Source organism: Cyclopterus lumpus, chromosome 15, assembly GCF_009769545.1.
Source record: "Cyclopterus lumpus isolate fCycLum1 chromosome 15, fCycLum1.pri, whole genome shotgun sequence".
In the NCBI taxonomy this organism is placed as follows: Eukaryota; Metazoa; Chordata; class Actinopteri; order Perciformes; family Cyclopteridae; genus Cyclopterus; species Cyclopterus lumpus.
This window is the reverse complement of record NC_046980.1, coordinates 15,867,942-15,881,182: the sequence shown is the minus strand read 5'-3', so window position 1 is coordinate 15,881,182 and position 13,241 is coordinate 15,867,942. Positions and strand designations below refer to the sequence as shown.

Below are 13,241 nucleotides of genomic sequence, written 5' to 3'. Positions count from 1 at the left end.
CTTAACTGTGTCACCCTACCCTTGCCTCAGGCCTCATGACAGCAACCCAGTTCTCACAGATGCTCAGCCTTCACCTCGGCCTGCTGCCACACCGTACCCGTTTGTGATCCCTCCCCTTTCCGTGCTCCTAGACCGGGAGCTCCAAGAGGCCTTCCGGGAATGTGAAGAACAAATGGCCTCCCTGGGCATACTTGATCCCACAGGGCCCCCTAGAACCACGTCTGAGACGGTTAATGATGTAGGGAAGAAAACTGAAGAACGGATGGTTAATACATCCAATGAGTCATCATCACCGCCTCCAATCGTAGTCCAGCCAGGACATAGCAACGGTGTCCATGGAAACAAGAGTACACACGGAGACAGTGAGGCAGCAAACAGTCAGACCGATACAGTTGTGTTTAGTTTCAGGAATTACATATTGGGCACTGGGAATAGTGCTACGGCAGCAAAGACAGAGAGTGAAATAAAACCAAAACAGAGCCCGGATAAATGTCCAGTGAGGGAAACACCCTCACATACACAATTAGAAACAACTACAGATGTTGCGTTCTCTGAGCAGAGAGACACTTTTAGAGAGGAACATGCAGATTCTAATGCAGCAATTGAGGAACATGGCACTCTAGATTGTAATCCTGTGATTAGGGAGAAAGCTACAGAGGCAATAATAGAGATTGGAGATATTAAGAATGAGAATTGTGGTGATGAGTCCAGTATTAACGTTTGTATAGTTGAAACAGGAAAGACCGATGATTCCGGTAACACAACATCAGAGAGCAGTAAAGATGCATTATCGGAGACGACTACAGGAGCCAACACGGACAAATTGATGAACTTATGTGACCAACGGGCCGGCCAGGACAAAAAGGCAAAGAAGAAACAAAAAAAGAAACAAAGGAAAAAGATAGAAGAGAGAAACACAGAGACTGAACAGAAAGCAAAGACAGTAGTACAACCTGACAATTATTTACAGGCTGTGTCTCTCAAGAATGCAGGAAATCACACTGATTCAACAGCAAATGTTGAATCAGTGACACAGGCAGACGCTCAGGCTGTGATTAGTGGGGAGCAGCCTGATAATGGGTTTGACTCCAACCAACAGCTGAGTCCCGGGGGAAAGCCCAGCCCCAGCCCCCCACTATCATCCTCTCATAGCAGGCAGGATCATCTTACTGACTCGGCCTGTTCACCTGCGTCCATCCAGGCTTTTTCGCAGAGGCCTCATCAATCAGATGACCACAACCATACGGACGCCCCATGTGGCATTAATCACAGCTCAGACAAAAGCCCACAGCGGAAGCAGCTTGTAACCGGAGTTGTCATCAACAACCAATATACACCCATGACATATGTCCAAACTGCAGTTATCAATCCAGCTGTTTGTCCTGATAAGAGATCAGATGCACAAGCGCAGGAGGCTAAAGTTACATCAGAAGCAGCGATACTCACACATGAGAATCGCTGCCCACTCTCCAACACCCAAACTTGTGTGGGAGCGAGCGGCGTGGAGAGTGCCCTTGAAGAGGCTTTAGTGGTGGTTGCTGCGTTGCCACTGGCAACACCCACGATGCCAGAAGTGATAGAAAGCAAGGGAGAGGGTGAGGGAGAAAGCGAGAGGCGTGATTCACTGGAGAGAGTAGCTACTGTAGCAATCTCAGGCAGTGAGAAAGCAGTCGGAGAGAAAGATCTGGGAGGAATAGAAAAGTGCCTAGGCTCTGCAGACGGAGAGAAAGAAGGACTCCTGGGCAGCCTTCCTCACCTCGCATTAATCTTTTCACAGAGCAAATGCTCACTTGCATTCACTGCCAAAGAGGGAGAGGCTGCATCTGAGGAAAGCTGCAGCAGCAAAATGCCACACAACTCGGCTGAGACTGAAGCGAGGGGACCGAGAGGGACATCCGTTCGCAGTGCGGACACTGATGAGGGATACAAAGAAAAGGACGCTCTCCAGTTAGAAGCCTATATCAATACGTCTCCCTTTGAGCTACTCACTGGTGTTGATTGTCAGTATCACAGTGCCGCGGGATTGGATGGAGGAGGAGGAGGAGGAGGAGGAGGAGGAGGAGGAGGAGAGGTGGGAGAGAAAGGAGGACTGGCTAGAGAGCACATTTCATTTAGCCAGCCAGAAGGCTCTGCTAGCGGGGAGTCATCAGCTGAGCCTGAGATGCGTCAGCCCACCGATGTTGCCGAGTCACAGCTGAGTTCACAGAGTCGGAGTGAGCCGATTGCTACCATCACTGGGAACATCTGCACTGAACGGGACCGTCCCTCTCAGAACTGCCAGGAGCAGCATAGAGCAGCAATTTTACCTCTCCTCACTCACCCTCGACGGAGCTCCAGCAATACAAACGGAGGGGTAAGGGCTGATCTCAAACTGAATTTGATTGCAGAGGAAGCCCTGTCTTTGGGACATGCTTGTGAGGAGTCATCCATCCCAGATACAGAGAGAAACTACCGCCAAGTCTTCCTGCCTTTAATCTCACCTCTGCATCTGACTACTTCACAACAACTCCCAGTCGAGCGGCAAGCGAGCAGCAGTCAACAGGTCCGACCTGAGAGGAGCACAACAAAAACCAGGACAGCCGAAAGTGCAGCTGAGTTCCAAGACCAGAGCAAAAGAGGTGCTATGTCTGTTGTGGGTGTGTACGCATATAGTAGCAGTAAAGGCAACAGTAGAGGCAACAACAGAGTTCACTTCGCTGACACTGTGAAACAAGAAGGCAGTTCCTCTGTGGTTCTCAGGGACATGACGGTGTCGGCTATGGACTGTGCCTCTTTGCCTCCGCTGACTGTACATGAGAGCTTGCACTATCCCGTGGTTGAGGCCAGCTACACTTTCCCAGACTTTCTCGGCTTGAAGAAGCCAGAAATCCCCACAAATGTAGCTCGCACAACAGATGAACTAGTAATACAGAGCTCAGACGACTTTCCAAAGCCACAGAAAGATGTCCATTTGGATGAAGGAGGTACAGGGACTAAAGATACCAAAGAGAAGATTAACATCGATCCGTCAGGTAACGATAACTTGAAGGCAAACACGGTGAATTTACAGTCAGCGGGCGAGACCTGCTCAGGGCCCCCGTGTGCTACCGAGAAGAATCACATTGGTGACCTTTCACAAACCGCAGGAAGTGCCACCTCTGAGGGTGATTGTTCAGCAAAGGTGACAAAGCACTCGGAAACGGAGAAGGGTGCTGTACATCTGGGTTTGTCGACTGAGAAAGAGATGGATAAGTTAAATGATGAGCCTCAGGAGTCACCTTTAATTAGTGATGAAGGTAACCAACATCCCTTCTCCTCATGTTCTGTGCATCCAGCTGACGATGGTACCTGCAAGCCTTTAAGTGATGTCTCCGCTGAGTTACCTGGTGGGCAGCTCTCTTCAGACCTTGAGTCCTGTTTAAAAACTGAAACCGTGACTATGATCTGCACAGCCTTTTTTCAAAAAAAGCCTTGTGACCCCAGTTATCAGCCTCCCACCCAATTGGATCAAACAACTCCTCGCGAACTGGCTAGCACAGATGCTGTGAAGCCCACAATTCACTCTGCCGATCTGACAAAGGATGAATCAGCGACTTCAGAAGTGACATCCTCTGCCCAGTCAATTCCTGTTATCGAGCAATGTTCCAGTAACTCTTCTTTAGTGCTGCTGCCTCCTGGACCAATGTTGAGTCACTTGGAGTTCATCACAGACTGTGATATCTCTCTTCCTGAGCACACAGATAAATGCGGCGCTGATGGTGACAGCACCCATGTCGAGAGCTGGGAAATGACACAAATGTCTTTAGCACAGGATCTGGAGCACAGTGTTTTCATCGTTAAAGTAGATGAGACTAGTTCTAAACTGGAGGATGGAAATTATATTATGGAATCTGCCGCTAAACCTGAGAATTCTGCAATTAACAATGTAAATATTTCCTTTCCACAAGAGGAAACTCTGTATCCTCCTCCTCAGCCACCCAGTACAGTGGATGTACTGGCAAAAGGTCAGTCAGATAATGTCATTCCTCTCTCTCACAATGGCATCAAACGTGGTATTTGTGAAGCTTCTATTAAGGATGATCTTGTTAATGTCAGCTGCCTACACAGCTCTGACCTGCCGACCAAAGAGGCTTATGATGACGTTAATCAACCCGATATGAACAAGAAACTGGGAGATCAGACCTCTGTGCTGTTTGCAGAGGAAAAGAAGAAAGTTGAGGAGGTGACAGTGGATAATCAAAAGGAAATGGCAGACAGCAGCAAGCTGCAGACAGGAAAGACAGGCAAAACAGCACAACAGTGTAATGGGCCAGATAAGGAGGCTGTAGAGGAAATTGAAGACCTGCAGCCACGACATGAACATCAAATTCAAAAGACTGAATCAACAGTAATGGATATTAAAGAGGAAGGAGAAAGTAAGAGTGGGATTGCATCTAAAAGCCAGACAGAAACGTCTTCCTTATCTCCCGCGAAACCTGCAGGGTCACTCGAGCATGGGCAAAAGACTAAGGTAGAGTCTCACACTGTTTACGATCTAAGTTTGTGCCGAACTCCGATGGCAACACTGGAATGCAGCTCCGACAGGGACACAGCACCAGCTCTTGGCCAATCACAGTCCACACCAGAGCCAAACTGTTTTGCTCAGCAACAGGAGCAACAGCAGTGGCGCCTGGGATCCAGACATCCCACAGAGGAATTATCAGGTAGCTCTCTAGAGTGGGAAGAAAAGACTAACAGTCAGGCCAGGCAGATCCAAGCACTGGTTGTAGGGGTAAAAGGGGTGGTAGAGGGAGGAGACAGCTCTGTTTGCAGTTTGTATCAGTCAGGAAACAAGGGTGAGTTGACATGTGATGACAGCAGTGGCGATGAACGAGCAATAGGTTTAGAGAAAGGCAAGGCAGAGGGAGCTCAGTCTGCAGCAGTGTTTGACAGGGTATATGAGCCATCTCAAATTGCCAGTGATTTTAATGAGAGTGGAAAGGCGGCTGAGAAAAAAGCCTCGGCTGACATTGTGAGAGTTACAGCTTGCTCTCATGTAGGTGAGATAAGCCCCACGTTCGAGGTAGTTGGGTTAGATACAGACACTAAGTTTGCGAGTGATCTGGTTTGTAAAGGTCAGCAACAAGGCAATCTATCAGCTGCCTGTCGAGACCAACCAGAAACCTCAAAGAACACTGCTGTATCTGTTGAGTCAGCATCACAGGAACCTGAGACATCGCCTATCCAAATGTGTGTTTCATCAAAGTTTAGCACAGACAATCATGGCATTCATACAGCAGTTATTCCAGGTGATAACCAGGCTGTTCCTACAAACACATTCAGTACTCTGGTTGGGCAAGCAGGATCTGTGGAAAAGGATGTCAGTGCTGCCACGGCTGTGAATAGAAACAGTGGGGAAACTGAGGAGTGTGAAATTCAGGATACGGTGTGCGAACCTCTCGAGCTACAAAGCTCCAATAAAACGTCAGCCACAGAAAGCAGCCCAGCAGTACAAACACCCATAAAAGGCCCTGATGTAGAGGAGATCACAAAGGAAGATAAAGCTGCTTTGGACAAAGAGAAGGCTAGCAGCCAAGGAAAGGGACAAATTGAGATAAAAGCGACGAACAATGAAGCAGTGACAAAGCAGGAGGTCATAAATCAAACTGGGAGTGCTAAAGACGGGGGCTCATTTGATCTTTTTAAGGCATCAGAAAATGACAATTTCCACTGTGAAGGAAGATCAGTTGGAAAATCTCCAGTTGAACAAGTGTCAGTGAACACAGAGGCTGCCGATGTGTCAGAGAGTCCTGCTCCTGGACTAACGGCCGGAAAACCAGAAACAAGCTGGTTACAAGATCTAAAAGAAGCTGCGTACCTTTCTAAACAAGAGACCTCAAGGTAAACACAAGAGCATGCGTCTGTGTTTGAAATGATCATATGAGACACATGAAAAAGAAACTGAGATTAATGGAGTACACATGAGACTTACACATAAAACTATGTTGATCATGTGCCGAACCTTAATGTGCCACAGAAAATAGCATGCTGTCACATATCATCTGTTCAATTACATCCCAGAATGGCACACGTGTAGTAGCTAAATAATTATGAATTGGGTAGAATCTTTCTTTTCCATGTGTCGTAAATCTTCAGCCTACCAGTTATTTTGTACTTGTATATTGCTGTCGCTTATTTCCAACTTAGCATTCCGGTAACACCATGTCCAGGACTTGTTTTGGAGTGATATTACAGAGAGCTGTGTGACAATGAATATGAATGAGGTGGTAAACACAGAGCTGCACTTTGTTTTGACTTGAGTCAGATGACTGTGCTTTTTTGAAGTCTAATGGAAGTAATGCAGCCCTTTATATTCAAAGGATGACATCAGCTGTGACATCGGCCCTGCTCTCCAGGGCAAGAATGAGCCTTTTCTCCCAGTGTTAAACACAATCCAACGACTACACAAACACAAACACACACGTGTACCTACAGTACTTCTGCACATACATACACACTTGTGGCGACACAAGCCCCCCTGACCACACAAACACACACATTTGTCATTTGTCAATCAAACCTTGTGCATGTGCTTGTCAACTAAACAACACATCCCCCAACCCCCTCTTCTCTTGCATTGTTTTTCCAGACCCCTCCCATCTCTGGAGTCTCCTCAAGGGTTTCTTACTCCGACTGAAGAAATAGCTTCCCCTCTGAGACAAGAGGACCTCCGACCGCCAGATAGAGCACCAGAGAAGACAACAGAGATACCACCTCTAAATCTTGTGAAGAAGCCAGTAGATCTTCCTGAACCTTTAAAGACGCCAGCAGAGCTCCCAGAACCACCACAGCAGACAGTAGAGTTCTCAGAAGAAGCATATAAAGTAGAGCTTCCAGAACCACAACTGCAGACAGTAGAGTTCTCAGTGGAAGCAAATAAAGTAGAGCTCCCAGAACCACAACAGCAGGCAGTAGAGTTCTCAGAAGAAGCAAATAAAGTAGAGCTTCCAGAACCACAACAGCAGACAGTAGAGCTCTCAGAAGAAGCAAAGAAAGTAGAGCTCCCAGAACCACCACTGCAGACAGTAGAACCCACAGAACTAACACACACCACAGCAGTAGAGCCCCCAGCAGAAGAAGTTAAGAAAGTAGAGCTTCCACAAACAACCAATAAAGAAGAAGCGCCTCCAGACAGGGAGCCAGGAACTCCCTCAGAAGGAGCAAAAGAGCCAACTGAGCTCACAAGCCCAGAAGAGCCCCCAGAACCAACAAAGACGTCTACAGAGCCCCTAGGACCAGAGAAGAGACTGAGCAGTGAGCTGCCAGAGGAACTAGGGGGAAGACCTGTAGAGCTCCTACCTGAGGAGCAATTTGAAGTTCCAGCTGAGGAAACTGCAGAGAGAGACACAGCCCAGGACCCTGCTGAGGAGCTACAGGACAGCGGGTGAGTGCCATTGTAAAAAAATTGCGAGATTGATAGATAATCAATCACAGGAGTGTTTCCTGAAGATCTTTCTTTTTTTTGACTCATTGTCCCAATGTAGAGTTTACAGTGAAAGCCACCACCAATTTGTGCAGTAATGTCTCCCTATGAGGCTGCTGCTCTTTCAGAGCTCAGTCAGTCTGGATTCAAAATACATGTCCTTGTAATCCTCAATCGACTAAAATTTAGGATTATAGCCTTTTACAATGAAGAACAACAGTTTTACGTGGAGAATGGTACTTTTTTGGTTGACATGGGTTTTCAAGAGCAGAATTATTTGTATATGACCTTTTAGACCTTATCATAACATGCCTGTCACACATTTAAAATGGATTTGCATGCTCTTGGAGATTCCCCTTGGTGGGTTTGTTTGATTTTGGACACCAAGAGGACGTCTTGTAGGTTGTTGCTGTCTGCAGCGGTTTTGCAGTGGATTGGACAAGAAGACAGAGCCTTGCAGACTTGTATGGGTTGGTGACACGCCAGTGAAACAGTTCTGTTAAAACTCTTGACTTAGTTAAATACACATAGTAAACCAGTCGTTCAGTTTGTCGGCCATGTGCATTCAGTATTTATTTAAGCATTTTAACAGCTCTGGCTTGAATGACTTTCCATGTATGTCATTCTTTTTGTGTAAAACTTCATATGTGAGTGTTCATTGTGCATTTAAGGGTTTGTTTTTCCAGTTTAATAGTATGTGAGGAGTTTTTTTATATATTCTAATTCCCTACAATCATTGCTGCTTTATTGCACATTTATTTCCACGTAGCTTTAGCTTTTCTCAGCTCCCTCAGCTATCTCTCTTAGTCGTCACGCTCTCTCCTGCTGGTTTCTGCGTGCCCAGGAGCCATCCCACATGCCAGAGTAGCACTTGCTGCTTGTCACTCACAACACTTGTCTCATCACTGCTGTTGGAGACATTAAGGTGTGTTCAGAGTAGGAGTGAGGAGGAGTGACAGTGCTATTTTCACAATTGGTTTCATCCATAGATAAAGTTACATTTGGGTACGTGTGCCAGAGAAGGAAATGTGACTGCATAGTCAATTGTGTATGTGTGTGTGTGTATGTGTGTGTGTGTGCACATATGGTTTCTTCCCCCCGCCCCCAGAGGCTGTCCTAGCTGTCAGTCCTGCTCTGTCTGTGCGGCTTTGTGAACTGAAGCCTGTAGTGGGAGGAATTTAGGCAGGCTCTCAGCCCCACTGAAGTCATTTGCACCGACCAGACAGAGTGGAACAAAAGCCCGAGTTCAGAGAAACACTTGAGCATGTGCGGCGGCGTGAGTGTGTGGGACATAGTCGTCAGAGCCACAGACAGAGAAGAGAAGGACTGGGACGTACATGTATTGTCTTTGGTGTTTTGGAGTTCAGCAGAATTATTTTCCATCACTTACTTGTAGTTTGCTCTGAATGTTTGTGATGGATTCCTCCCTGGCTGAAATCTGGGTGAGTTGACAAGAATAGGTTACCTATTTATTTTGTGTGTGTGTGTGTCTACTGTAAGTGTTTGTGTTTAAGTCCCTCCCGGTTGATGCAACAGATGGTCTGTAGGTAACTAGTGCTAATGACGCTCTGTCTCTGCTGACCTCACCAGATGGGAGGAGGGGAGGGACAAATAGAAACTGAAGGGGCAGAAGGCGGAAAAGAAGGAACAAAGTTGTGAAATGAACGATGTATTTAAAAAGAAGTTACAGGTTGGAGCATGTCGGGCTCCTCTGAGGCTGCATGATTGGCGGTTGGAGAGACATCACAGTCGTAGTAAAACTAGTGTTTAGATACTGGCTGTGTTTTCCAAACATCTTGCTGGCATGGTTAGCTTTTGAAATGAGGAGTTATTAAATTATTTGGGGCCAAGCAGGAAAGGGCCACTGACTGATTTGCTGTATGACATCAGGCATTAAAGTGCCATAACCATTTTTGGGCTGGAAAATGTTGCGTAACTAGTTTGAATAAAATTTAGCACAATCGTATTTGTAAAGCCATTTTACTCATGAAACACAAAGGGAATGATTGGAGTAAAAAGTAAGTAGGATGTGCTGTAGCCCACACTGTACTGTAAATAGACTAGTTGCCTTGGCGATTGTAGGTTGGAGGGCCTTTTTGCTGTCATAAATGAAGTAGATAATCAGATGTCTGTCATTCAACCACACCAGACTGCCTTTAAGCAATAATTGAATCTCTGTAGTCGCAGAAGTGAATTGGTTGATTATTTATTCATGAAGTAAGTGTTTACAATTTATACAATGTGTTGTTGAAGGTACAGTGGGGCTACGAGTGTGTGTCTGGACAGTGAGCTCACTGCTGGCTGTATGACAGAAGTGGTCCTCCCATTGTTACAGTGTAAAAAAACACACTTTTCCAAGTACTTTCAGCTGGTTTTATTTACAACGTTCTGTTTATCATTAAACACCCTGCCTGGGCTTGCTGTCTTTCGTGTCCAGCTGTTTCCCAGAGATTATGCTAAAAGTGTGTGTGCAGGTTGTAAAATCTGTTTTGTTATCTGGACTGTGACAGAAAATGACTACTATATAGTATATCGTTGGACGAGCCTTGTTCCGAGGTGATCTCGAGTAATGCCCTGCACATTGCTGAATTATTAACAATAACAAACTATTGGACAGCCTCCAGGTGTTAATGCTAACCGTAAAACTACACTGGTGTGAAGTAGTGTGTTGCTACAGAATAGCATTTGTGCTCTGTCGAACTTGTTGCATTCCCTTTGTCATGATAATATATCATCTCCACGTTCATGCACATCATATCCGGAATAAGAAGACGATGGAAAGCTCCAGCTGTTAACCTGAGTTGGTCAGCTGCCAATTATCTCCTCATAAAAGCCAATGAATCAGTAAATACTTCACACTTATGTTCAGGGTAATATATATTCTTTTCGGCCCTTTTCTCTTCTCTATATACGCTCATTTTTATTTTTGATCTGCTCCATTTTTTTCATGCAGTTCCTGTCTATCTGTGGAGGCAGCAGTGACAGTTTGCTCTGACTATGTTGTGCTTTGGTTGTTTCTATTTCCAGGCTGCATGTGCCAAGTTGACCACAGATGCTGACATATGTATAGCTTTGGCCTGCTGGTGTAAGTCACTGACGGAGGATTTGTAACGAGAGGAATGGGACCAAATAAAAATTCAGATATGGATTTGCAAGACCTTTCCCCTCCATGCAGCCATCCTGTATCATTTAGAAAGTTCTGACCTTTTATAACGGCAACCAGATTTGTGTAAGATGCAAACTGTGAGTTGCTACGCCCTTAAGAAAAGCACACGCCCTCATTAAATGTTATTAAGTTCTGACTTTACCGGAGAGAGGGAGATGTAGAATAACAGAGCTCAGTTTCAGTCTCACATGAGCTAGAAAGGACGTTCGGAAAGTGCTGCTCAGCAGACCGATGACTTGACGCTTCAGTTCCATAAATGTGCTTTAGTTGATGGAGGTATGGTGAAGCTCTGCTCTGCAGAAGAGGCTACTCGGGTATTTTTAGAGCTAAACAGCAGGCATGCCCCAAGTGGGGAACAGCTGCATGGGCGTCCATCGCATTGCCTGTCAGATTAGAGAGCCTGCCACTCCTGATAAGACGGGCCTGGATTGTGGCCAAGTGCCCTCCACCAGGTGGCCATTGATGACAGAGCCAGACGTTCTCAAGCAGGCTACTTCCCTGCAGAAGGCAAGTAGAGCAAGCAAGGGACACATGGATTGTCATATAAGGAGACTCATAAGAGGAGTTACAGTTTGTTCTAATTGAAAAGGCAAAGCGTACTTAGGATGGGTGTGGTGAGAAGTTTAGGTTGAGGCAAATCCAGACGAGTACTCCATCTTTCTCTACTTTACTTTAAGTTTCCGTCATGGTTCATTTGTCCTGGAGGCAAGTGAAGTGTGTCCTCCGAGTGCTTTCCGAATCGCAGTTCTTGGCCTTCTTGTGGCTGGTCCGTCTGTTGATGTTTGGCTCCCTTCCCTGCAGGTCCTCCCTCGCTGAGCAATCGGTGAGAGGCAACCGTGTCCCCGCCTCTCCCCCGCCTCCTACTTCCGAATACCACCTTGTGCCTGCCATCCCTGCTCACCTCCAAGACACCACCGAATTTCCCACTCCTCCTCCTACACCCCCGGAGAGGCACACTGAAGCTCTACCAACCCCACCTGCATCTCCCTGCTTTTCTCCTCCTCCTCTTCCAGCCCCCTCCACCCCTCCTTTACCTCCTGCTTCCCAGTCTGAGGACCACTGCCCTGCTTCTGCACCCTGCCCCCCTCCTTTAAGGTATGCACATAAACTCTGCCTGACTGTCACCGTTGTATGAACCAGCTCATTGGGTCATTTTTCTTTTCACTGTGAAGTTCATAATCGTTTATTCAGGGAGTACAGAGAAAAGATTGACATGGTAAATATGTAGGTGGGGTAGGCATGTAGTTATCTTAGCTTAGCATAAAGAGAGGAAACAGCTAGTCCAGCTCTGTCCAAAGGTAATACAATCTGTCTAACCACACCTCTATATGCTGGACTATTTCTTGGCTGGTTGCAGTAACTATTCCTGACAAGAAATAGTACACATGAAGCCCCGAAATGTATTGAAATTGAAAATGTTTACTTTTTTCGGTGTAGATGAAACAAACAAGATCTGTTAAATAGTGAGTTTTATGGGTGCAGGTAGGTGTATCTTTGGACAGAACCAGGCTAGCTGTTTCCTTCTGTTTACAGTCATTGTGCTAAGATAAGCTGCTGGCTCATGCTTCATATTTACCGTACAGACATGAGAGCGCTATAAATCTTCTTAACTGTCGGCAAGAAGGCGAATAAGCACATTTCCTTGAATGTTTAATTATTCCTATAAGGAATCGTGAAATCAAATTCTGAGAGTGCTGACTAGATACAGATATATCACATACAGCGTTATTGCCATTTTCTAAGTCAAATCCAGAGCAACTCTCTCGTCTTCTACTCTGTAACCAGTTTTACCACCTCATAAAATTACAGATTAGCATTGCTATGCACGTCTACCACATGAACTCATAGGAAACAGGATTTGTAAATGTTGAATTTAGTGGTCATGGAAACTCAAATTTATACAGTATAATTGTGGCTTGTTAATGGGGGATATAGAAAAAGCATCAGGGTTAAATGTTTCTATGTGAATCTTTTAAACATTACAGGATAAAGTATAGCACTCACACACCATGCTTTTTCACACTAAAGCTTATAATAACCACATGACATATTATGGCTGATTTCTTGCCATTTAAGATGCTGGCTTAAGTCATGGTACGAAGCTACAAAACGCAATGATTTTCTTTCATAACACTGATACTGATTACATTGAAATGCTCCTCATTATTTTACAATAAGCACAGCTTCACCCCTGAAAATACTTCACACGGTTTAGCAATTTATTTCCTAAATGTACTTTATATTATAATAGGTAATGCCTCTGCACTGTTACTTACAACCAGCAGAGGGAGTTTTCTCCTTACAGAGTCCAGTGTTCATGGTCCACTGCCAGCCTGTCTCTGCTCTCTGCTGTCTGAATGCTGCAGGTCTATGAAAGCAGCACGGGGAGACACACCAGCATAACTATGTCTCTATGCATCAGTGTTGAATTGGAACAGACTCTGTGTGGTCTTCTGTGTGGAATTATACATATTTGCTTGTGACGTGATACTTTTTGGCTTTTTAAAAACCTCCCTTGCTCATAGAGAACCAGACGAGGATAGAATAGTGTTGTTGTATTATTTATGATATCTGAGAGTCCTGTTAGGTAACAGTAGAGAGGAGAGGTGTACCAACACATGGAGTATTCAGATA

At 45.6% G+C, this 13,241-nt stretch overlaps 1 protein-coding gene across 1 annotated transcript; it reads left to right on the top strand.

Moving 5' to 3' along the window:
* Positions 1-2,082: 2,082 nt before the first annotated feature.
* LOC117743700 lies at positions 2,083-8,578 on the top strand (the record flags this gene model as incomplete). The annotated part of the gene is made up of 3 exons (XM_034551439.1): positions 2,083-5,859; positions 6,608-6,872; positions 8,552-8,578. Coding segments are annotated over exons 1-3 (3,990 nt in total), but the record flags the coding sequence as incomplete, so codon positions are not given.
* Between the last annotated feature and the right edge of the window lie 4,663 nt (positions 8,579-13,241).